Source organism: Passer domesticus, chromosome 4 (assembly GCF_036417665.1).
Source record: "Passer domesticus isolate bPasDom1 chromosome 4, bPasDom1.hap1, whole genome shotgun sequence".
Lineage (NCBI taxonomy): Eukaryota > Metazoa > Chordata > Aves > Passeriformes > Passeridae > Passer > Passer domesticus.
The window spans coordinates 41053832-41079322 of NC_087477.1; the positions used below are offsets into that span (position 1 = coordinate 41053832).

At 41.2% G+C, this 25491-nt stretch overlaps 1 protein-coding gene across 3 annotated transcripts in view; it reads right to left on the reverse strand.

Moving 5' to 3' along the window:
* FBXW7 (F-box and WD repeat domain containing 7) overlaps nucleotides 1-25491 on the reverse strand; it is a 176634-nt gene that overhangs the window by 22198 nt on the left and 128945 nt on the right. For 2 of the 3 annotated variants that reach the window (XM_064417376.1, XM_064417377.1), the window contains exons 3-4: nucleotides 8256-8338; nucleotides 5039-5180 (exon numbers count right to left, since the gene is read on the reverse strand). In XM_064417376.1, coding sequence (XP_064273446.1) covers nucleotides 5039-5180; nucleotides 8256-8338 — 225 coding nt within the window. Of the gene's footprint in view, nucleotides 1-5038; nucleotides 5181-8255; nucleotides 8339-10785; nucleotides 11058-25491 lie in introns of those variants that run through there. The other variant, XM_064417378.1, reaches the window with a different exon arrangement.

The window sequence follows — 25491 nt, forward strand, 5'->3', positions numbered from 1 at the left end:
GTGGCAAATGTTGCTAGCAGTTACCAACATGTTATTGATTAATAATGTCAGTGTATGCTATCTTAATCTGTAACTCTCTTACACTTAGTTGGTTTTTAAAACTTAACACAGAACTGGACAGAAAAGGGAGAAGATTCAAGAATGGGAAAGAGTTGCTAATGACTAAAAGCAGAACCCTCTTTTATCTGTCTGTCATCATTAGGGGATGGGTACAGGCAGCTTCCTACGGATCTTCTTAAGCAATCAACTGCTACAAAATGTTGTCTCTAGGACATTGTCCCTTCAGTCTTTCACTTAAGCAAACAAACCTCCAGCTACAGTTGGTAAGGGGTCTCTGAGGGAAATGTCTGGCATGAAAAATTGGGAGGAAGCCTTGCCAGATGAACACAACTATTTGCATTAATGAAGACAAGACAAGCAAATTCTGTTTCTGGGCCCCGTAGCTTGATCCATTTGTGAGAAAACTGCATGTAGCTCATCAGGCAGAAGGGATAAGGAGTAACTGTGGCTTTGATGAGAAACAACAGTGAACAAATATTGCAAAACAGAAAGAAAAAGTAACTGTGTGCCAGTTTGCAAAGTTTCAAACCTTGTAGATGACCAGAGACTTTTGAGACAGGTGGCATCGTGACCCAACACCTTGGATTTCTACCAGGCAATTCCCTTTCAAATTGAAGGTCCGTGTAAAGAATATACTTTATCTTTAAAATTCTTTTGCTTAATTGTCTTCCTTTGCTTTCCTTTTCTTCAAAACTGAAATTTAATTTTAACGTAAAATTGAGCTAAAGTTTTTATTATGAGCAGGGGTTCCCTTAGGAAAGATAACTCCAGGATTCATTCACATAGCCCTTGGGCAGGTGGCAGGGCCCACTGATACTGCTCTTTGAATGATTTCAGAATCCTAAAGAAACATATCCCCTCTTTGCTCCCATTTCCTCAGGAAGGTGTTGATTTGTCAGCCAAAGCCTTTTGGCTGTTCATAGCATTTCCTCATCCAGTAAAGCAGCTGCTGTAACAATGGCACTACCTAACTGAAAACTATCCCTTCTTCTCCCCCTTCGCTACTCTGGGTAAATGTCTTCCCTTTCTTACAATCAATATAAACAACATCTTTGCTGCTTCTACAACTTCCACCTCCACCTTCTCTCTGACCTGCTACCTGTTTTTTTATCATTATCTGTTTCTGCACCTCTCCTCTTCCATGACCTGCACTCTTCTATTGCTCAGCTCTCATCTGCTGCCTTCAATTTGTACAATTACAGCTTGCAGCAATTATATCCTTTTGTGATAATAGGTATATTAAGGACAAGCTATTTTAAAGAGTTTAACTTCAGGGTGCTGTTCTCCATTACTAAATTCCGTTAATGGAGGTCTGTCATCACTGAGACCTGCAGAAGGGCTCTTCTTGGAGCCTGCTTCTGTCCAGCTCTGGGATCAGTTATCCAAAACCCTGCCATCCCCCACCTTGAGGGTATCTCAGTCTGGATAAAAATAACACACAAGCAGTGAAAGAAACACCATCTACAGCTGTAGAGCTGTACAGCAAGTAGTTTGTCACACCAGGAGAGACTCAGGAGCAGCTGGTGCTGAAGTCCCCTCATTAACCCATATCAGAGTCCCAGTCCCCAGCCTCGTCCCCTGGGCCGAACATTTGCAGCACAAGTGGTGGACCTTATCTAGAGGAGCTGTGACAGGCTCAAACCCTGCATCCCTGCTAGAGGTTGGATAACACAGAGTTTCCCTGAAACCAGTTGAATTTGTATGCAACAAAAATTGCCATGAGAGCCAAGCCAAAGGGATGGGCAGGAGACCTGCTGCAAGTCTGCAGGACTGCTGTGAAACAAACCAGTATTGCTGATGCAGCCAAGGGGGAGTGAAGCTGCAGTGCAGCTGCAGTGTAGGAGCTGCACAGAAACTCCAACCCTTGACCTAGTCCCACCACAAGACACAGAGCAGAAAATGCTGCAATGCTGGTTATGGTACAATCTTCTTCTCATGCTTCTCGTAAGAGATGGACTACTCAGTCGTACATGTATTCATTCCAAAGCACCTTTGGAAGGGAGAATGGTAAGCAGTTTGAATTTAGGTGGCTAAGCCAACTATTTATGTAAAAAAAGAAAAGGAATGGTGCTCTTTCCAGCCAGATATGGCGAAAGCATTTTGGACACTATCTAAACTGCTGTGAAAAAGAGTGTTTCCAGTTGTAGGTAAAATGATAGCATTCACTAAGTATTCAAAATGATTGCCTATATTGGTGTGTATGGAACATTTTTCATGGAAAATCAATTTTCCATGAAAATGCCACTTTTTAGTAAATAACTTCAATAAAAAGTCCCAACACCCTAAGTATATGAAGTAGGAAGAACGGAGAGCTTAGTCATTTTTAAAGCAAATACCAACTCTGACAGAACTTAGCATCCAGCTGACTTATTTTCCTTATGGCAAGCAATTTGGTGACCTAAAACCTCTTGTAAAAGGAAGAAATTTTGAAAAGACACATTTGGGCACTGGACTTTAAAAACTCTTAGAGTGGATTTTAAAAAGACCTGAAGTCAAGAGCCACTGCAAACCAGAAAAAATAAATAGGCCTTTAAGAAATTAACTGGTTTGAATCTAATAAAATGCCTTTCTAGTCTTCTCTCCAGACTTCATTGAAATCGATACACAATTTTATTTTTAAAGGGAAAGTGCAACTACACAACTTCTTCTCCCTTCTGCATTATTTTGTTACTTTAAAAATAAAAGGCTTAGATCAACTATAAAACATAACAAGAGGAAGTACATATAAAAAGTAAATTTTAAAAAACCATTATAGACCATCTTAAGTTTTCTTAATATTTGCAGAGTGGTCTGGATTTTATCTGAAAAGATAACACAGGAGAAGGACTGAAGGCTATGTGGTGAGAGTCCTTGAAATAGCTAAGTACCACTGGTCACTGCCAGCTTCTACAGTTTTACATGAAACAGTACATATGTCCCCCTAACATGCCTCTAGAAATTCAGCTTTAAAATTATTTAGAAATATATTCTCATATAAAATAAGACAGCTATTGAGCTGGACTAGCAAGTACACAGTACACAAAGAAAGCTCTCTCATTCCTGTTTCTCTACAGGAAAAACTTTGTATTGCAAGAATGATGCTGCATGTGCCATTTAATCCTGCCCTTTGGGCAGCACTACCTCCCCTATGAATGTGCTTTTATCATTTGGCTGTTTAAGACCTGGCCCCTTTCATGAAACTCATGTGAAAAATAAGTACATAGAAAATGAGGAGGCAAGCAGATGAATGCTGAGCTAGAACTACATGACTCTAAATGCTTTTCTTCAAAAGTAAGGGACTCCTTTTGTGAATGCAATAAAAACTACCAGTGACAGACATGATCAATAAGTGCTGCTCAATGATCTCCAGTTAGGAGAGAGAGGCCTCCCTCAATAGTATAGATCAGCATTTAGGCATTTAGTACTGCAACTAAGTATTTTGACAAGTTGAAAGTATCTAAATATATATGTATTAAAACACATTTTCTACATTACACACTGTACACATTTGTCTACATAGGCAAAATTTTCATGGGCTTACATCCTAACCACACAGCCAATAGCATTGCTCTTACTGTCATGGGTGTCTGCACTACTCTCAAACACTTCAGCCTTTCAAAATCTTTTTCAAAAATATGTAACTGTCACTAACTATCAATCTTACATAAAAGTAGGTTACATATTGTAACAAAATAGCTTTTGTTAGTACAAATGTTCTAACATTACAAAATGTGAAAATACAGTGTAGTATTACATTACCATATAAATACACATAGTACCCTTCAAATATGATTCTTAGGGGTTAAAAAGACATATTTCTATGAACAGTCTCAAAAAAGATACACCACAGTAATTAAATGTGAATATTTTCAAGAAATTGAATGATGTGTATAAGAACCTTAATTTCAAGCTTCCACTGGTTTAAGCAGATCATAAATGTGTAAAAATAAAGAGGAAAGAGGTTCTACATTATTATTTTAATGTTCAGAACTGACAGTGATTGAGATCAATGGTATTATGTGGCAGCATGAATCAAGCCAAAGCACACTTCTGCCTGCAAAATTGTATGATAGATACCTGTATCTACAATATTGTTCTTTTATCTTTACCTCTTACAGTAATTGAAACAATGCCTGTATTTGTTAGTTGCTCCTTTTGAAAATGCTTTTAGAAGGAATGGCTTATTAATCAAGATAGGAAGGCATAATATTTTCATTTTTCAAATCAATGACCACGACTCAAACCTGCTTCTTAAAAATACAGAGCAAAATTTTATGATCTCAATGGTACACGCTGTGGACCAGAAGGAGAAGCTTGCCTCAAACTTTGCTTGTATTAACATATACAAAATTGTCTCAGGTGCTCCCTGACTGGGATTCAGGCAGATTTCAGTTTCAACCTGTGCAAGCAGTCCATAGCATTGTCCTTCACATCTTTTCTTTTGTCCAGATAGGTAATTTTTAGGCGTTGCTAAAGGCATTTTAAAAGATACAAAAACCTCTTCCTTCAGCTGTGTACACATGTGCTGGCTGACATGTTCAGTACACAGAGATCAGTAAAAATACACACTGAGTTTCCTTTTAATCTATTTTTGATAAACTTTTCTTTCTATTCTTAGAAGACACCAGACTTGTGACAAATCTAGAGCTGTAACTGCACTGAAGCAAACCATGCACCAAAGCTTACTAGTCTCAAGCAAAAATGGCTTGAGACCATGCAGGTAGCCCTCACATACTGGACAGACTTTGCAGAAGATGTGAAAGCATTAAACAGGAAGGATTCTATTACTAAGAAACCAGCTAAAGCTGTTGTTTTTGGCTGAAACAGGGAACAAGTATTCCTTAAAGCTGATGCCCATTTGGTATTGCAAGAGAACACAAAATCAACGGCAGAGACAATTCTGGGACGTACAAGGAGAACCAACTCTACTGAAGCACTCCCTTACATAAACCACGGAGGCAGAGTTGCTTCAGATGCTTATTTCTGCAAGCATGGTTACCTGAAACATTTTCAGCCATTCCTGGAGGCCAGAGGGGGGCTGCACGGATGTGATGCGGCGCCGCTGCTGTCCCTGGCCGTTGGCTGCCCGCAGGTCCCCAAACGTCGTCGGCGTGGCAGAACATGGCACCAGCCCCGTGGTACTGCCATACAAATGAAAAGTGACAGCCACAGGTAAAACATCATGGAAAATCCACAGAGAACAAAAAAATCTAGTACATGATATGCAACTATCACTTCAACTCTTTAGCTTCATGCAAAAGCATTAGCGTGAAGAATTGTTCTGCTGGTCACTCAAGAGGCCAGTCCCTCACTTGGATAAATCTGCCTGCTTCTACCACTGCAGTGCCAGCCCTCCAACTAGGGGAGAAATAGGGATCACATTTCAAGGCTGAAAAATTATCACTCTATTAACTGCCCAGCAAGTTGTGTGTAAAGACACAGGTTTACACATTCCTTTCCTTGCCAGAGTATTTCCTTTCCTTCTGAGCTACACTGCTGCCTTCTGACAGGGGATGTAGGAAGCCAGATCTCAAGAGTTCCACCTGTATGTGAAATGTGCTAGTGCTGCCTCATCTCCAAAAGGGAAAAAAATATCTATTTTTAGGTTTTAATATATTTTGTTGATAAAGAGCTAGTAATATCAAGCAGTTCCTAGTGGCACAGTGGTCTGGAATTGGGCTTTGAAATACTCTATATGGTCTTTTAAAGATTGTGTGTTGATGGAATGACACAGGAATTAAAGGGGGGTGTGTGAAGTGAAAAGGGAAAAGCAGCCAAAGGTGCTCTCTGAATCACAGCTTGATTTTTTCACTCTGACATGTTAAAAACCAGCTTGTTCATACGGAATGGAGCTTTTAGAAGACCTGGGATTAAGCTACCATTGTGGGAGTCTAAAGAAATACAGCTGACTGTGTTTTCTAGTTTGGGGTTTTTTTTGTTTGGCTGGGTTTTTTTCATTTTCAGGATTGTTTTTTCTTTTGGTTTTTTGGGGTTTTTTTGGTTTTTTTTTTTTTTTTGGGGGGGGGGGGGGGGCGTGTTTTGGTTTTGTTTTTTATACATAATGTAAAGTACTTAATTCAGAGACTATCAAAGCTGTATTCCCTAGCAGGAAATATGGAACCCCAGTAGTATTTGCACAAGCATGAGCACTTTAAATATAGCGTGAGACTCCAAAAAACCCTCTGCTTCTTTTAGTAGGCATGATCTTAGAGGGTTTACTGATTTTTCAGTGGCTACAGGAATAGCTTAAATGATGCAAGGCAAGTTCATTTGAATATTTACCTCATTATGCTCTACAAATATTTCACTCTACTCTTCCTTATTCTGAAGGACAATCATAGCATGTCCTAACATTTACCCAAACTGGTCAAGAAAAGTAAAGATTGGTTTGAGCAGGCCTATTTTAACTGTTCATTTTGCTGAGTAATAACAGAAAGAGAGGCTGGTATGAAAATACTGTTTCAGAGATGAAGGGTCCTCCTAATGGCATTTGTTTACTGACTTTACCTGTTATATGCAAACAAAGTTCATCAGCTGGTCAATTTTAGAGTCCCTGATCCTTGGGAAAATGGAAACAAGCAGGCACAAGAACTGCATCATTTGCCTACATATTATTTCGATAAAACCAAATCAAAGAGTTTAAGAGAGAAGGACCAAATGTTATTTAAGGATTCTTTTATGCCAATAGCTACTCAAAATCCAAGTAATGTCAGTTAAAAGTATTTTTAAAATAAAAATGTGATTTTACAGCTTAGTCATTCCAATCACCTGCATAGAGATCAAGGCCTATCATTCAAGGTCCAAAATAAGGCACTTGAAATTATCTTTTATTGGTTCTGAGCAGTATGTAACCTTGAACTTGCCCCAGGTAGAACTGTTTCACTTTCTTCTGCTGTAAACTAGTTGTCAGTCAAAAACAGTTATTCAAAACAGGATCTGAAAGTTTCTTTCCTTTGACCTCAGATTAAACCACAAGACACTTGTTCATACTTCATTTTTCCTCTATATTTTCATCCTCCTGAAACAACGAGTCAGGTCCCTGTGGAAGCTGGACAAGTCCAGCAGTTCCTCTGAACCTGACAGACACATTTGACAAAAAAGCACGTTTTCTTTGTTGCTGAACTGTTTACTTTTCTGGGACTGCAGAGAACTCCCAGTGGATCACCTTAAGAAATGGTGCCCAACAAGAGAGTCCTTCCATTACACAGACTCAGAAATCAGAAGACACCACCTGCAGGCTTGGGGCGATGTGGAAGCTGCAACAAGTGCCTCTCAGCAACAGCACATCACCTCTTTTACTCTGCTGCAGCATTTACACATCTGAAAAGCAACCCTAGGACCTGCTGCCTAACTTTTCACCCATCACCTGATAAACCTCTTAAAGGAAGAGAAATAAAATATAAACTACTTTGCAAGAGCCATCAGTGACTGGACACTGCTATAATGTGCTCAAAAGAAGTGCCACTTCCAGAGAGCCTTGGGAGGCTCATGGGAGGGACGATGCTTATAGTGGGGAAAAAACACAAAATAGTGTAAATTCAAACAGGAGGGGAAGCAGCGTGACATCCAAGCACAATTGTTATGGCAACTACATAGTAAGAATGCAGTTGTAAGGCGTGCATCCACAGCCCTGCTCTGCTGCTGCTCATGGTTAGGAGTGCTTTACCCCATGAAGCACCTGATGGGAACAGCAGCAGGGATTTGTGCTTCCAGGCACCACACAGGAGCAGCAAGGAAGCGGAGCAGAACCCCTAATACTTTCACATTGTGGAGAGCAAGTACGTGTGTGTTCCTGTTAAGATCAGATGGTCTGCTCTGCCTACGTGAATTTCCATTCTCTCATTCCTGTTACCATAGCAAAGTGATACATTTGATCACAGTTTTAATAGTCTTAGGGTTTATCGTTATGTCCCTTTTTAAAATCTGATTGACTTTATTACCAAGAATGCTCCAGCCCTTAAATAAATGGGCATGCTATATTTAGATTGAAACACAAACCTCAACTGAAGAAGTGCAAGTCTGGCTACTTCATTAAAACTCATCTTCAGTTCACGTAATTTAAATTAGCAAAGCAATATACAAATGCTGATACCACCTCTTCTTTGCTTTACAGTGTTTTAACATTAAGAGGAGCTTAATTAATCAGACTCAGCAATTGGAAAAACAGGATATATGCAGGAATCAGGATCCAGTGATCTGTCATTGCATTTAATTACCTTGTGTACTCTGAGACTTTGCAGGGTTTCTTTCCCAGAGAGAAAGAACGGACCTCGGAGCCATGGTCCAACTTTCTCTTCATCTGCAAGGTGAGGGAAAAAGAGTAACAACACGGATTTAGTTACCAATCAACCTTACTTATGTGTACTTCTGTAAAATTAACACATTTTTACCTTCTACTTTTATACCAATTTTCAAAAAGTTAACAATCATAAAATCACTTAAAGCAGCATTTTATTTTCTGAATTCAACAATATTTGATACATGTTTTATAGGGTGCATGTATATATTATTGCTCTTTTAGGTTCCAAAATCTACTGGAATTACATTCTTTTAATTCCCCAATTGTGCAAAAGTGTGCGGAACGGTGTTAATTTATTTTGTGTTGGTTTATTCACTAAACTGTTCTCTCTCTGTCCTCCCAGGAGAGGAGGGAAGGAACTAAGCCAAAGCCATGGATTCTTTGTGTTCAGGTTCATTGCTTAGTCTCTCATTGAATAGTTAAATTTTAGGTAGCCTATCTGCATTACAAACCATATTTATTTCAGGGCCAAAAAAAAAATTACTGTATATTTAGTCTATACTTTTATCTTAAAGCTGTACATTGAAAACATTTATAAAATTGCAGTAAAACTGAGTGACAGATTAACCAGTATTTTTCCAAGAAGGGTAAGGATGAAAAACATTACACCCCAGTCTCGAATGTCACCCGCAATTAGATATGATCAAAACCAAATAATGAGCAGGGCAGCTGCTAAAAGGGGAAGCCAGACTGCAAAAATTACCAAAGAGATATGAAAGCCATATTTATCTAGGCAGACAAATAGAGATTACTTTCTACATATTTGGGTAATTTTTAACCACAGACTTTTGGACTAAATGAGACATACGTGTGCCAAATGCAACTTCTGAATTTTGTTGGTTTTCCTTTTATTTTTTTGAGATGTGATACACCACAACAGTTTAGCCAGCTGAAGAATGTTTACTGCTGTTTACAACTGTGAGCTGCAAAATACATAAACTACTTGTATTACATTTTGACTTTAGTATAACCATTTGCTTTTTTCGAAACTTCATGTTTAAGATACAATTTAAAAGTTGGTATCTTTCTTACACAAATGATTTGATATTTTTAATGTTGTATTATAACAGTTATTTAACCATTTATTGTATCAGTCTAGCCACCTAAAATGAAATACCCCAAACCCAAGAGGATTCTCTAAAGCTTATGATCTATATACTTTTGTTGTCATTTTGGTTATTTATACTTTTAAAATACCCTTATGGCTTTACCTAAAAATGATCACTGAAGATCTTGTGTTCTGCTTCATTAGTGCTTACACAGGAAAGCTAAGGGCTGTTTTTATGGGAACAGCTACAACACAACCAGAAGAGCTTGCCTTGTAGCTGTGTTTTCTTGCCCATGCCTCACATGGGACACTCCACGGCATTTCACCAGACAAGCACTGAGCCAGAACCGCCCTGCATGCTGCCAAATCACCAGCCTCACCCTTGCTGCTTCCCCACGCCCCAGGAGGAGCAGCCCCCCTGCTCCCCTCAAGAAAACCAGTTGCAAGGATCACTGAAAAATAATGGATACCATCTTTTATTGCTGTGCTACTAGGTGGGTGAGCCATCAAAATTACCAGAAGCATAAGTAAGATGTTTGAGAACAAATTTCAGTATTTGATGACAGACTTTTCGGAAAGGATTTTTCTTGTTCAAGATAAATTTTTATTTCCAGCTTGCCTTTCTGAGAGGTTATGATCATCGTATTCCTCTTCTGCTTCTCACAAGAGGGAGATGCAGTTTTGCAAAAGCACATCTTAAAAATAAAAAGTAGAAAGCCTACAGCAGAATACTCAGCTCTGGTGATTTATTCTTTTGCGTTAGCGAAGAAAACAACATGCATTATGTTGCCTAATAATGATTTCACCTGTTTCTTTTGGCTGGGTTTTTTTTTAGATATTTTAGGCAACTTTCACACGGAGTCCACCACGCAGACTGACTTTCAGTATCTCAGAAGGTGCTAAGTAAATACACGGCCAAAAATGCCGTTTCTCATATGAAGAAGATAAAACTTTCTTAGAGCAGAGAGGTCTAGTGACAAGATTCAGACATCAGTAAGGTCTCTGTGTAACCAAAACACAGAAACCGTCGAGCAAACACCCCTCTAAACATTTAATTTGTCGCTAGGAAAACACAACTCCTTCAGACAACATTTATTTATCAAACTAACCGAGACTGCAGAATATTAAAAATTTTTATAATACAGAATACATATAAAAAATGAAAAGAAGGGGCAGCAAACTGCATTCCGCATCACCGCCCGCCACCAAGCGCTGGCAGCGCTCCCCGGCAGCGCACTGACTGCAGCTACGGCCGGGCGGCAGCCCCCGCCGCCGGCACGTCTCCGCCCGCGGACCGCCGGCGCGGAGGACGCGCGGCCCCCGCCCGCCCCTCCCTGCCGCCCTCGCCCTCCGCGGCCGCGCACCCGCGGGCAGGGGAGCGGAGGGGGCGCCCACTCACTTTGTAGAAGATCATCTTGAGGGTGCCGTAGAAGCCCATGGTGTCGGCGCGCTTCCCCTTGCGCGGCGGCGGCGGCGCCCCGCGGGCCCGGCGGCCGGGCAGGCGCTGGCAGTACAGCCCCTTCTCCGGCAGGTAGGTCACCGCCTCCCGCGCCGACATGCTCGGGCACGGCGGGCGGCGGCGGCGGCGCTGCTCGGCCCGGCTGGCCCGGCCCTGCCCTGCCCTGCCTGCGCGGAGCGCGGCTCCCCCTGCCCGCCCTGCCCGCCGCCTGCCTCCGCCCGCCCCCCGCGCCCGCCCCGTCCCTCCCTCCCCGCCCGCCTCCGCAGCGGCGGCGCGGCACTGCGGGATGCGCGGCCGGGAGGGACCCGCGGGCCCCGCCGGCGGGAATCCGCCCCCACCCCGCGCAGGGGGGAAGGAATTAAAAAAAATACCCCAGCGCTGCGCGGGTTTGGGGCTATTTCCCCCTTTCACCTTCGCCCCCCCCTCCCGCACCGCCTCCGAGGCAGGGGCTGCCCCCAGCCCTCGCTCTGTTCTCTCAGTGCCACTCTCTCCACGGTTTTCCAAGCGGGTACAAAACAAGCTCGTTTCCACTAATTATAATTATACCATCGCCCTCGGCGGGCCTGGCTGGACTCGTCCATGACTGCATTCCGTGGACAGACGCAAATCAGTCCTTCCAAAGTGCGGGTAATTTTAGAATAATTTGAAATGCACTACAGTTTTGCCAGGGAAAAAGATGCTGAAATACCCTCTATTGGCTAGACAATAGAATAAACGGTTTTTGAAGATTTAGGAGTTGAAAGACCCGAATCCAGCAATTATGTAATAGACATTAAACTAGTAATCCAGAGCAGAGCGGCGGCGGAGCTGTCGGAGGCAGGAGCGGGGTTTCCCCAGCAGGGAGGGAGGCAGGCAGCCTTCCCCGCGCACCTGGAGCAGCCTGGACGCGCTCACGCTCCCCTCTCCCGCACAAGGCAGCTCTTGGGCGGCACCAAGCCATTTTAGCTCGGGCTGCAAATCCTACGCAGGATTCTCACCTGTATTTCAGTGAAAGCACAAGGAAAGCCCTTGGTAATTACTTGCTAAAGAACGCTCCTTTTTTGGTCATTCTTCACATCAACAAATCTGTCCGGCTCACCCTTACGGCTCGATTCAAGGGCATTGAAGTTCCTGACATATGGCTGGGCTCTCAGACAGATACCTGGAACCAGCACAGCAGCTAGGCAGCTTGATTTTTTTTTTTAGTTTCTATACAGACAACTCAAGAGACTTCAGCTTCAGAAATATTTCTTTCTTTTTTCCCTTCTCCTTTTCCCTCCTGCAAAGTTTTCTGCCCAAGTTCAGAACAGAGCATACCCCAAACATGATCTGAAGCTGCAGCATTCCCCTGTAATTTTCCCCAGGTGCAGTGGAAACTGGAGATGCTCAGCAGCCCTCCAGACCGATGCAGTCAAACAGAAGGAAGCATGTAGCCCTTTCCTGCTGACCTGAGGGGGAACTATCTTTTCCTTTATCACCCAAAGCAGCACAAAAAAAGGTTCTACCTTTACAGAACACACACCTAAAGGAGTGGAAGCACTTTCTGTAAAACCCATTAGCTTCCTCATTACTACTTTAAAAGAAATCTCATATGTAGTGGCAGGTGTTAGCACACCCAGATAAGGTGAAATCACTACCCTCACAGCACAGATTCTGCCTCTCTATGGTTTTATGTATCTCCCTTCCAGCACTGAGTCCTCACAGTGTTTTTCATCTCCCAGTGAAAATGGTTCTGCCCATCAAATCTTGGCATTTATGCCATTATCCACTAAACTGCAGTGCTGTATATTTTATGAGAACAAAATGGTCTTGAGTTGACTTCATACCTCAGATATGAACAGAGCTGTACATATCCCGGGAGACTATTACTGCTTTCCTTTGCTGGCACATCACATGCAAAACGGAAGGAAAAAAAAAACCACAGGCTGCATATACACACTGAATAATCACAGGAAGTAAATTAATACTCAAACCATCAGAGTAAGAAAGAATTTGAACATTATCACTGTGAGGACTTAGAAGTACTTTATATATGCATTTGCCTAATGTCCTGTGATTCTTGCAGCTCTCTCTGCCCCTTCTCCCATCAGTGAATGCACTCGATGTAGAGGGGGAAATGATGGCTACTCCTGCTCCAGCACAAAAACAGGAAGGGGCAGGAAATCCCCAGGGATTAGCCTCTCCCCCAGCCCAAAGGCAAGTGTAATCTGACAGCATGGCTAGATTTATCTTTTCAACAAAATGTGCTCTGGAATTAAGCAGTCAATGAGTTGAATAATAATTAGAAATTACTATTTTCCTCTCTTTTGGAGTACTGCTATTGCAGATTACGTCTCTTTTGATCATGATTGGCAGATATTCTCTCATGGTAAAAAATCCCACTGACTTAACTACTAATCACTTTGCCACAGTCAGGACCCATGTAATAACCCCAACAATCATTTGCTAATGGTAGAAAACTTGGTATGTCAGGTATTTATTCTGCACAAAAGGTTTGGGTTTTTTTCCTAATTTTAGATACAGATAACAGACAGATGTGAAATTTGAACAATAACCATCTCTCATCTAGCAAGCTGCCTTTCTCAGAGCAAAAACCAAAAATTACACATGGTTATGGCTCTGACTCTCACCTTTTTATCTATTTATCTCTGTAGTGGTCCCACTTTTGATTGTCCACAAATAGAGAAACATTCCCTCTATCTCCAACTAAGTTTGATAGTTTCTGGGTAATTGAAAAATTACTCTAGTTGGATGTTTGCTCTTCCCCAAAATGCCAAACCACAGCCTAGGCTCTCCCTAGTTACTGGAGAAGAACATGCTCCACCAAAGGCTGCTCCACCTACTGTTAGACTCCCACTCTAAATTCCTGTCTAGAAAGGATTTTTCTCTCTCTCCCTTGACTTTGAGAACCACCCTGTCCTCAGAAAAAAAACTGTGTAATGAATGCACTGCATTCTCCATTGTGGGAAATTAATTAAGGTTTTGCAAAAGTAATGTGGAACTGCCTAACCTGGGAAGACTGAGGTCACACAGCTTCACTCTGCTCCTTCTGGGAAAATACAAAGGTGGAAGAATAAGACCCTAACCCTGCAGGTGCTTTTGAGAGCCTGACAGCAAGTAGCAAAGATGATGCATACACTTACATCTCTACCAACATTTGAAATAATATTTACTACAGTAACTTAATGCCCCAGGAATACTTAATTCATCACAAATTAAGGCACACTGAGGAAGACTACAGTTTAAAGCAATGTTAAGAGAAAAATCAAGTTACCATGTTTCTTTCCCTGTTTGGTATACATTTAATTTCAAAGGTTGCTCTTACTTTGTTTAAGCTGACAATAATTTTTCAAGTTCTGAAAACCACAAACAACATACAATTCATGACATTTAGAAAAATGTCTACACCAAAATTACACAGTTTTCAGTGGACACAAGTCCAATCTTATTTCCCGTCAGTACTGCCAACTCTTAATTAAAAAAAATTCACAGCATCCAATTCTTTTCCTGTTGGCAACACTTCTAGCACCTTTACCAGTTTGTCATGTGGCATGCTGTAATTAAGACTGTCTATTACTTCTAATGAAAGACTAGAATGAATTACAGAAATCACCCGCAGAGCTATATAATCCCCAGAAGAACGGAGATTACAGTGCAACAGACCAAAGAAACAACATTTTTGTTGGTTTTTTTTTTTTTTTTTTTTTTAGTTGGAGAAACATTTTTGAGTGGAGAGACTACAGGATGGTCTGGCTGTGGTAATGGCCAGTCAGCATTTTGAAAAAACCCTGGTGCTTAAACCAGAGAATGCAAAAACCATAATTGGCATTTCACATACACACATATGTGTGTCGGGAGCATAATGTGTGCAAGAGGAACTGTGGAGCAATATGGTTTGGTATCTCCATTAATATTGGTAAATGCATCATTCAAGACAGTGCCAGAAGGGATTCTGTGTACTCTGCACATTTAGCAGACGCTTAGCAGACTGACTCCTTTAGAAACATTTCAGAGGGATTTTTGTGTGTTGTCTAATAGGATTGCAGGGTTTTTTCTATCCAGGAAATCAAACATCCTAAGCAGGAGGGGCCAAATCCTTAACTGTGCAAGATTTACCCTGGACACAGTGAAGATGACCCGAGAAGAACAGTCATGCTTAGTTGTTTTCCCCTTTCTCAGATTTGGACCCACTTAGGCATTAAACACTCCCCTTCTGCTCGGTAATCTAGTTTGGGCAGCTGCTGCAGCCAGCACTTTGTCTTCTATATTCGACCTATTCATCCAACTACATACTTCATTTAATTTGCCAAATGCTCCCATTCAGGCAAGAATCTGGCCCCACAGAGAGGTACTTCTGCCATCTGCTTTAGACATTTAACTACAGCTTTTCTTAGGACACCTACATTTAAACGCTCACATTCCCATTTACTCAATGAGAAAGGCACATGCTAGAGTCCAACATGTGTAAGGTCTCAGAAAAGGAGAAAAATATTCCACACGATAGCAAGTGTTTAACATGTTTCAAAGTAATTCAGGGTGGGCCTTTCCACTACAAAAAGGCACTGCTATTATTATCAGATCTTTTTCTTTCTGCACTATAATGAAATTAAACAAGTGACCCACTGGGATCATAGAAATCCCATGTTCTCATGGTTTCTCCCAGTTTAGTTTGGGCTAGGCAGCAGCCTTACATGCTGCAGACTTGAGATTTATTAGTGTGCATTCTAGTTGCTGAGCTGGAAGTACTTTATGGATAAATTCCAGATCAGTGGGCAGGGTGAGACAAAGGTTTAGCACACTCACCAGTTTATTTGGCTAACGAAGTTCAAAGGTACAGTGCAGGATGTACCTATCACACAGGTGTAACTGTGGAGAATATACCATTAGTATTGATGCCACAGAACAGACCTGGAGAAATGAATTTAGGTGCACCACTTTGTGACCAACAGCTGCTACATTACAGCTATGTGGGAAGAACAAAAGCAACTTGGCTCCCTGAAAGCAGCTCAGATAGAGGGATTTCTGCTCAATTTATTTATAATGTGGGCAGCAAGCTTAGAAAGGTTCACTTCTGCATGTTTGCCTCAACACAGTTACAGGAAGAAATTTACACTCATGATCATGTGTAGTTCAAGTGTAGTACAAGCAGTTCTGGACACTGCAATGTGCATTGACCAGCAGCTTAATGATAAATGACATATTTTTATAATACTGATGAACTTACAGTTTGGGAGGAAGTAGTGAAAGCAACAGTAACTCTGTTATGGGAGGAAGGACCCAGAGAGGCATTACATTAAGTTGCATGAAGCCTTCCAAAGCTTACTTAAGTGGAGTGGAGAATACGTATTATGAAGTATGATAGGTAATACCAAAGTGTTTCACTAACTGTATAATGTTTCTTGGCAAAGCATTTTGAAGACTGCTTTCAAAATGAAATTCCCCGCACATGATTATCCGTGATTTCCATGCAAAGTAAGGTACTGTAGTCAAACAAAATTGTAAAAAGACTTTAAGCTTTGTTTCTGCAGGGAAGGCAATGGCATCAGTAGCAACTGAAAAAAATCAATTAATATTTATTTATAAATCCTGATCCTATTAGGATGGTGTGAACTTTGATTACAAATACCATTTTAAAGGTATATATCTATAGCAGAGATTTCCCATAAACCACTTTCTTAAAATACTTGCCTTTAAAAAAATAGAGCTCTAAATACATTGTGATAAATTCAAAGGGTATGCTAGTTAATGGCTGTAAAAATAGCTTTGAAAAGGATTTAAACATGAAGTGTATATAACAGATTTCAGTATTGGATGCTTATAATAAACTTCAAATTATATTTTAAGAGCAGGGAGATTTCACAGACAGGCTTAATGTAATATGGCACTGCTGTGTCTCCAGCAGAGCAGAACTCCCCTCTGAAGGTCATACATCCTGTCCTCTTTGCTGGTTCCCTGTAGTTGGGCACAGAACTTGCAGCATATGCTCCGATGCTTAGGTTATTTTAAAGGAGTACAGCCAAAGCTGTCATATGCCCATTAATGACAGGAACAGATCCATGCACTCTTCCTTGATGATAACACCAGCTTAAAGATGTCCTAGGCTCACCTGCTCATTCCTGTCCTCGAATGGCTCTTGCCCTTATTTCTGCAGGAACAAACATCTGTAGAAACACCCTGTGAACCAGATTCATTAACTGATGCAGGATAAAGAGAGATGGATTTAAGTTTTTACCCTTGGGGTTCTCTTTTTTTCTTTCTTTTAGAACTAGTTGCTAGTTTAAATTTCTACCATGCTTTCACAAACAGCTGAGCCAGCAGAAGCAAATGAGCAATTCACAGGCAGGGCACACACTCCTTGAGCCAGCTACACCACTGAGAAAAAGGTATGAGGAACTATGACCTGAGTGTCCCATGCAGAGAGGATAAGCCTATTATTTACACCTAGAGGCACCACTCTCTCAGCAATAGCTTCATGTGCATTTAAGCCGGCACAGCCACTGGGAAGAAGAAAAAAACAAACAATTCTTGCACTTGTGGCTGCCCTTGGCCATTCATTTCTATGCTTGCATCACCTTCTAAGGTGCCACCACAGACTTCATTGTATGGCTCTGTGGTCATCTACAGTGGCAAGTGACCTGGGGACATTTTGGCTAGGCTATTTTCCAGCCAGGTCAGATTCCTCATCTCCCTCACTGCACAGTCACACATGTGTGTGCTTGCATAGCAAGAGGTACAGCCCACTCTCTCCTTTTTGAATTCCCCAAGCCCCCAGAAGAGCTACCTTACCTTGAATACTTGCAAAACTACAGCCCTAGGTGAAAAGGCAAGGAACTGTGGGGTTTGGGCTTTGTCCTCCCAACCCAGAGGACTGTATTATCACCAGAACAACTTATTTGCACAGAAAAATATACTTCAGTCTGTGATAAATGGAAATGGACACTCAAAGATTTACCACAAAACAAGCACAACAAGGTGAACCACAGGCAGGGGGTATAATGCCAACCTTCTTTAAACATGTCACGTTGTAACTCCAGGAAGCTCGTCTCATTAGAACTCTATATTACTTCACTGAATAAAACCAACAAAAACAGAACATTTTTCTTCCCAAAGCATTTTTCTTCTTGTTAAAGAAAAAGATAAATGGAAACAAAATATCAGTGCAGCTAAGCTTCCTGTTGCTTTTAATTCCCTGTGACAGCAACCACATGCAAGTTTCCTACACAGAAATATATGGTTTGTTTTAAAACTAGCAATATTAGCATATAATAAACATTTTCTCATAGTGCATATTCATAAGGAGCAGAGTTAAGGCTGATAATGCAACCTGCACTTTCACATCCTTCACTACTTTCTGTGTAACCAGAACATTATGAGTTGTTTTACTGAGTTTTGTTTTTACAGAGTATTGTAAGATTATTCATTTTTCAACGGAAGAAGAAGGTATTACATATAATGCATCTTGCAAAACAGTCTCTAATGGCAGCAGATCTTCATAAGAACTGCGTCTCCATTCATTGTGCTCCTATTAAAGTTAACTGTAATCTATTTATTATATCATTAAACTTAATATATTGTGAGATGAATTCTATTTATAGATGCAGTAATAGCTGTGCTAATCACTCAAGTTCACATTGAACCAGGCTGTGCTTCTGAGTCACAGCAGCAGTTGCTTCAGAGACCAAAGGACATTCCTACATTTCCTGAAGTGATGACCTTGCCTGTCCCACACTGGGCCAGCCCAAGTGGCCCTGCAGAGCAGCCCCTGCAAGCCTCTGGCTCCCACACTTGCACTGAGGAGGAAGCTGGCACCACACATCCCATCCACTTCCCTCCCTCAGCCCACTCTGCTCCCAGATATCCACACACTGCTCCCAGATATCCACACACACCACTGGCAGTGGCTGCCACACCACACCAGCAACCAGAGGCCACCTGGGCACAGGGCATTCTGTTGGCACAATATAATGATAGCAGACACTGCCTGGGGTCTTTTTAAAACAATTTTACCTTATATTCCGATCAGAGTAGTTTCACAGATTCTGCATGCAATAATAGTCCATGAAGTTAGAAAATCATGCACAGAGACTGTTCTTAAGCACACAAAGCACAAGCCCTCCTTGCTGATTAACATATGACAAACATAATACGAAATAAATTAATAGGGATCAGTTCCTTTTTTTAATATTTCAACCAAAGAGCTGGGTTGTCTTATTTATATTGACAAGAATGTTTCCGAATTGGAGAAGTGTGCATTTCTGCCTTTGAACACCAATGTTCAAACTGTTTTCACTCCAATATAAGCAGGTTGGCAAATCACCTTTGTACAGAAAAAGAAATGTGTGTTTGGACTTGGAAGGCTTACCAAAAATGTCTGTCCTTTGCACTGAATACAAATGGGGGACTGGTATCTACTGCTGTTTTCTGTTAAATTTTCTTTTCTTTTCTTTTTTTTTTTTTTTGAGACAGCTTAATTTTAATTGCCAAGACAAGTGCTTGTTTATCTGGCATAATCTATACAAATTTATTTACAAAATAGTTTCTGTTGTCATTTGTGGTACATGAAAATGAGAAGGGGTTATTGTGAGTCTTTAGGCTACAGACAGAAGAATTTCTGGAATTAGAGATTAAGCCAGAAGGATTTAGGAAGAATGTAAAGAAAAAAACTATTAAAAATGTCAAATCTCTTTTCCTACCTGTTTTACCTAAAGGGGGTAAAAGGTTACAAAACCAAGCATTAAAAAGAATTTGAAATTACATGAATAAGATGTTTTTACTCCGAAAGAGGTGCTTTACAAGACAGCCTGTGCATGGTACATACTAAATAAGAGAGATTCTGTGGAAACAAAAGTGTCTGAGGTTGTGATTTATTATACATTATTATCCACCTGTGCACATGCATCCAGTTTGCAAAGGCAAACATTCCAGTGTTTTAGGCATGGCATCCTGGCATCCATTTTATAGCATCAAGGGAATTCACCCCATCATGTGGCAATGCATTGACTCCCTGTCCAGTGTGGCAGGCAGGAACACAGCCAGAGCCCCAGGTGACGCCCCACCACTGTGGGTAACCAGCAGTGAGGAACAGCAGGATGCCACCTTTGGTGCCAAAGCCCCAGAGGAAGGTGAAATGTGATGTGCCAGAGCAGTTTGCTGGTAACAGAAGTGGAGGATCCTTGAGTCTCAGCTTTGGAGAGGCAATTGTTCTATTCAATGTGTATGAATTTCTTGGGCTCTCTCCATCTTTTCCTTCTCCTTGTTCCTCTGTAAGCACCATCCCCAAGGTCTTCCATTCTCTTGCCCTGTGCTTCCTGTATCAATATCCTGGTCCAGTATTTCCTCGGTAGTTTCCTCCATCCTGCCCTCTCCACAGCATCACAGTCTAACAAGACTTATTGTCCTACCTTATAACTCCTTTCCTTTCCCTTCCCATCCTCAACCACGTTTTCTCCCTCCCTGGAATTCAGGGCAAGCATTTTTCCATACAGCGTTCAAGGCAGGGGACATCAGGACTGCAGGACACAGAATCACAGAATCATATAAAGTTCCAACCTCTCCCACTGTGGTCTTCGATGCTACCCCCTAGATCAGGCTGCTCAGGGCCTCATCCAACTTGGCCTTGAACAATTCCAGATATGGAGAATCCATAACTTCTCTGAGCAACCTGTTCCAGTGCCTCCCCAGCTGCTGGGTAAAGGATTTCTTCCAAGCATCTAACCTATCTAATCTCTCCTCTTTCAGTTTAAAGCTGTTCCCCCTTGTTCTGTCACTACCTGCCTGTGTAAAAAGTGACTCTCTCTCATTTTTATAAGCCTTCTTGAGGAACTGAAAGGCCACAGTGAAGTCTCCTTGGAGCCTTCTCATCTCTGTGCTGAACAACCCCAGCTCTCTCAGCCTGTCTGCACTGAAGTGCTTCAACCCCCCAAAATGCTTCTCCTTTACTTTGTGTAATACCTGCTTCAGCAAGTTATCTAGAGAATATTTGGTGTTTTCTCTGCCATCCTTGCCCACATCTGCAGAGCAGCTGGAAGCAGCCACTAGAGGTAAGATGCAGTTCTGCCAACATTGCCTTTGGCTACAGAATGCTCAGTGAGTCCCAGGTCAGTCTGACCAGCACTATGACCTGGTAGGACACAGACTCCTTGCAGCCCAGAGTGTCTCTGGTACACGAAAATGGTCATTTTCCCATGACACACACTCTGCCCTAGCATTAAGCGGCAGTGGCGGTTATTAAAGGGAAAATTGCACATTCTACCTGCTTGATGCAGCTTCCTTTTCCCACCCAACCCATGCCTATGGTAGAGCACAAAGAAGGGGATTTACTCCTTTTCCATGAGCCCTCATGATTTATTGCCATGACAACTCACCCCTCTCTAGAGGCCTGGGGGAGCCCTGTGAGCTGGCTTCTCCCGAGTACATTCTTCTGCAGTGGAGGATGGATGCCAAACCTTTGCAGAGCAGAAAGGAATGCCAGGCATCCCGGGGTCACACCAGATGCTTTGAAGGCTTGCTAACCCACTGTCATTAACCTTATGCTGTGCAATTGCATGTCAAAATGGGCTACAGGCAGAGCAAGCAGGCCAGCAAACCTGCCCCAGCTAAAAACACTCTTCCCTGAACAGGTGCTTCCAGTCTAGAAACCACACAGCATTCTTGCCTGCCTCTACAAGAGACACAGCACTGGATAACTTTGGGTAACCAGTCCCTTATCTAGATGAGAGGGATGACAATTGCAAATTTATTTTTTTTTACACCGAATTTAGCTTTACCAGCACAACTCTTTATAACAGATGTTTCACAGAATTCAAGAAGTACAAAATAGATGGCACATTTCACAGTGTTTCAGAGATATTTTTCAAACAGTGCTACCTGTAGAAAACCTAAGAACTAAGCATAAAAAAAGAAAACTACCATACCTGTCCACTCTTATGTCTAAGCTTTTTTTGGGAAGGCATTTTGTTCAATAAAAGCTTATGCTTCCTTTATAAAGCTATAATATTTCTACTTGAATTTTAAAAACTACAAGTTAAAAACCCCTGTTTCTACCCTCAAGGAAAACTGCATGTTGCAACATTCACATAACCTCAGACATCACATATTTAACCATTTCTCTAAAAACTTCTGTCATCTGCCATATAAGTGTAATGGAACTGATCTGCTCCCTAAACCAATTCATTCACTGTGGGTTAAATAGCAAGACAGTTAACGAAACTCCTGGATTTTGAAACTTTATTTATAGATTGGATGGAGTAAATTAAAGATTTCAAAATGTTTTTGTTTGCTGTTCCATTCACTTGCAACCACAAAATTAGATGGCAACCATGGTTTTGAAGTTTGAAAGTTTATGGAGACTCAGTATTTCACAAATCCAATTACTTAAGGAAATGCAGTCCATCTAATGCTACTGATTTACCAATTAAATGTTACAAAGTAAAATGCCAAGGAATAGTCCATGTCACCAATGTGGTTGGTTGTACAAGGAAGTATCTTAAAACTAATTACAATTAAGAGGAAAAAAATGCAGGATATTGCAAACTATTATTTGAAATTAGCACACTGGAAGAGAGATTTAAGATTCTGTAATAAAGCCTGTGCAAATATATGTCCTAGATCCTATTCTTTTTATTTTGCTGAAAGCAACTACTAAAGCTTGTTATTAGCTATAACATTGCTTAAGCAATGCCAGCAATGTTCTGACAAATCTCTAGGGATTTTTTTACCCACTTTCCTTTTATTATCATACTCCATCTCTAATATTCAATCAGTGCCAAACTGGTTTATGTATGCCAATCTTTCTCACAGAAATGGAAAAATATCCTGCTGTATGTCATAGGCCTGCTGATGTGACAGGGAGAGACTGAATGGAAGTGGGAAAGGGAAGCAGGAGGGAGGAGGATGAGAGCACCAGCCTGCAGTCTGGTATTTAGCAGAAGTCTCGTTTTTTTTGATCAGAAAGTTGGCAAAAAATCAAAGTGCAGACTAGCGTTAGTTAGGTCCCTTTTAATTTAACCTTTGACACAAGCTTCACATATCATGAGGACTCTTCCCTTTAGTCTAATTTCAGACACAGAACAAACTTGTGCCTTGAAAACTGGCCAGTCCTGAATCCCCATTTTGCTACCTACCTTTAACAAAACATGCTACGAGCCACTGACCAGATCATTCACTGATGAACCTAAATTTCAATTTCTGTGCAGTTATTTAAACACAGCCCAATTGTTAGCTGAATTTCCCCACTGGGACAAGATTGAACAATGTTCACTTTTGTCCCTTGTAAAATCATAGACAATGTTTAGGAATGTTTGATTAAAAAGAAAATTCTGGGAAGAACTCATTTGCTGCTTGTGTAAATATAGTTCCTCATTAAAATTTGATAACAACAGTCTTAATGGAATACTACAACCTCATTCATGCTTTTGAATAAAGTGATTTAAATTGGCATGAACACAGTTTAAATACACTTCTTCCCAGCTAACTGTTGGCAGCTTTTAACTGCCTGCAGGGACAGGTATGACTCATGCCTGCTCTTCAAAAACTTTTTTAAAATGCAGATTTTTTCCACTGGTCTATTGTGCTTTACAAGTAAACTGAAAGAGACTAAAATTAGAAGGCAGACCACTACCACCAGAGGGATTAGGAACTCCTACACTATGCTGATTCCAAAAGCTGAATTGGTTGACCTGTACTAGGGACTCTTTTATTTTGGTTCCTACTACATTTCTGGCAAACTTCACCCAAAGTCTCTCCTGGTTACAAATGATTTTAATTCCCTGTGTTTAGGAACAGCAGGTGGTCTCTGGATTCACATGCAACATTGCACTGAGCAACCCTCATTCTCTGCTATGCAATACTGAAAAAAATGAAGGTGTTCTCCCCTAAGTAAGCCAGCATGGGAACACTACCTGGCACAAGTCACATGGCAAAGCTCTGGGGTTTTTAAAGCAATTGCAGCAACAGTCTTTTCATGTGGCTTATGCATAGCATGCTCATCTTTACGGATTCTGATTTATACAAAGAAAGTTTGGTGGACAGCTAGTTTGAGAAGGGAATCCAACAGTCTCAAGTTTAGACTGAGCAATCAACTTGTCACAGAAAAGACAGCAGAGGATACTAACCTTTCCCGTAATTCAGGCATTTGAGGCAGTGCAGACTACTGGGTTAAAAGCTAAAACAACAAGGTACATTTCAACTTAAGATAGGGATGTCAGCCTCCTTATCAGCACAGTCCTTCAAAGAGCCCTCTGAAATTCTCTTCCTTTGAGACAGACAAGCCCCATATCTGTGGCAAGATGTGTGGGCTACTCAGTCCTGAAGAGCACAGGAGGTGCTCTCATAGTATTCTGTTAACCAGAAAACCTGAACAACCTCTGTGCTTCTTCAAGCAAAATACCTAGGGAAAAAATGTGAAGTACTTAATTTGCTATATCACAGAGGAAAGTTAAATGTGACTCAGCAGGTGTACATACTGAGAAGCAAGAACATTAACACTAACTGGGCTTTGTTCACTTTCCTGTTTATCATAGCTGGTTGCATTACCATATTATGTGCATCTACTTTAGGAATAGTGGGGTTTTGCTTTTACAGCAGGTAGACAGCTAGCAGTTGTGTGTGGCCCTCTGAAAGGAGCTACAGAAATGTGACTGGTAAGCTGGGTTAGCTGTTCAGTATTCCAGGCTAAATGGGGAAAAGAAAAAATAGGAAGACTCAGCCAGAGACTGCATTGATCTAAAACATGGGTCAACAGTTCCAAGACACAGAAAATCCAACTCATTTCCCATTTCCAATTTCCAGGGGACATCCATTACAATCTAAAAGGTATCTGTTTTGAAGAGTTGTGATACTGTTTTCTAAGCAGAGGCAGTGTACACCGAGGTTAAAGAGATGGCTATACCAAAAGAAATCTCATCTCAGAATTAAAAAAAAAAAGTGTGACAAACAATCATAATGCCCCCTTCACCTCCACAAAAACTATACTCTTTTGTTGCAACAGAAAGTGGAAGCCTTTACTTAAACATTTAGCAGATGCCCAATTATGAGCATGGGGATGGATACCAGGATAAAGAGCTGTCATGAAGGCTGTGAAAACAACCAGCATACCAAATCCAACCCTCTTGATCTTTTGGAAGGGCATTTTCTACATCTGCAACTGGCAGTTAACATTTTTCTGGTTTTATATCTACCTAAATATATAAATAAACAAAGTATCTTCAGCTCCTGAGGACAATTTGTGCTCAAGGGTATGTGACACCTAGAGAGATCCCAAGGAGTAGTTCATGTACCCTTCATCTTTTCTCACCACTGAGGTACTGACTTAACCCTCAATGAAACAGAAAGTGTAACTGGTCCCCAAACAAGACCCCACCATGCAAGCAGCCAGCTGATGCTATCAACAAGAGAGTCAAAGGCTGCTGCAGTTTTACCCAGCTGTCACATATCCAGCTTACATTTTCTAATAAAAGTTTGAGCAATAACACCTATATCTGAACAAATCTGGTCCTGCCCAACCAAAACCTCAGTTTAAAAGAAATTATCAACTGTGTTTTCTTCCAGAAAACACAAGAATTTCACAAAAGTAAATTAACCATTTTATGCCCCTGACAGGTCTTTCTAAACCTTCTACAAGTTCTTCCAACTTTTCATTTCCCTGAAACAAAACCACAGTTCTCAGAA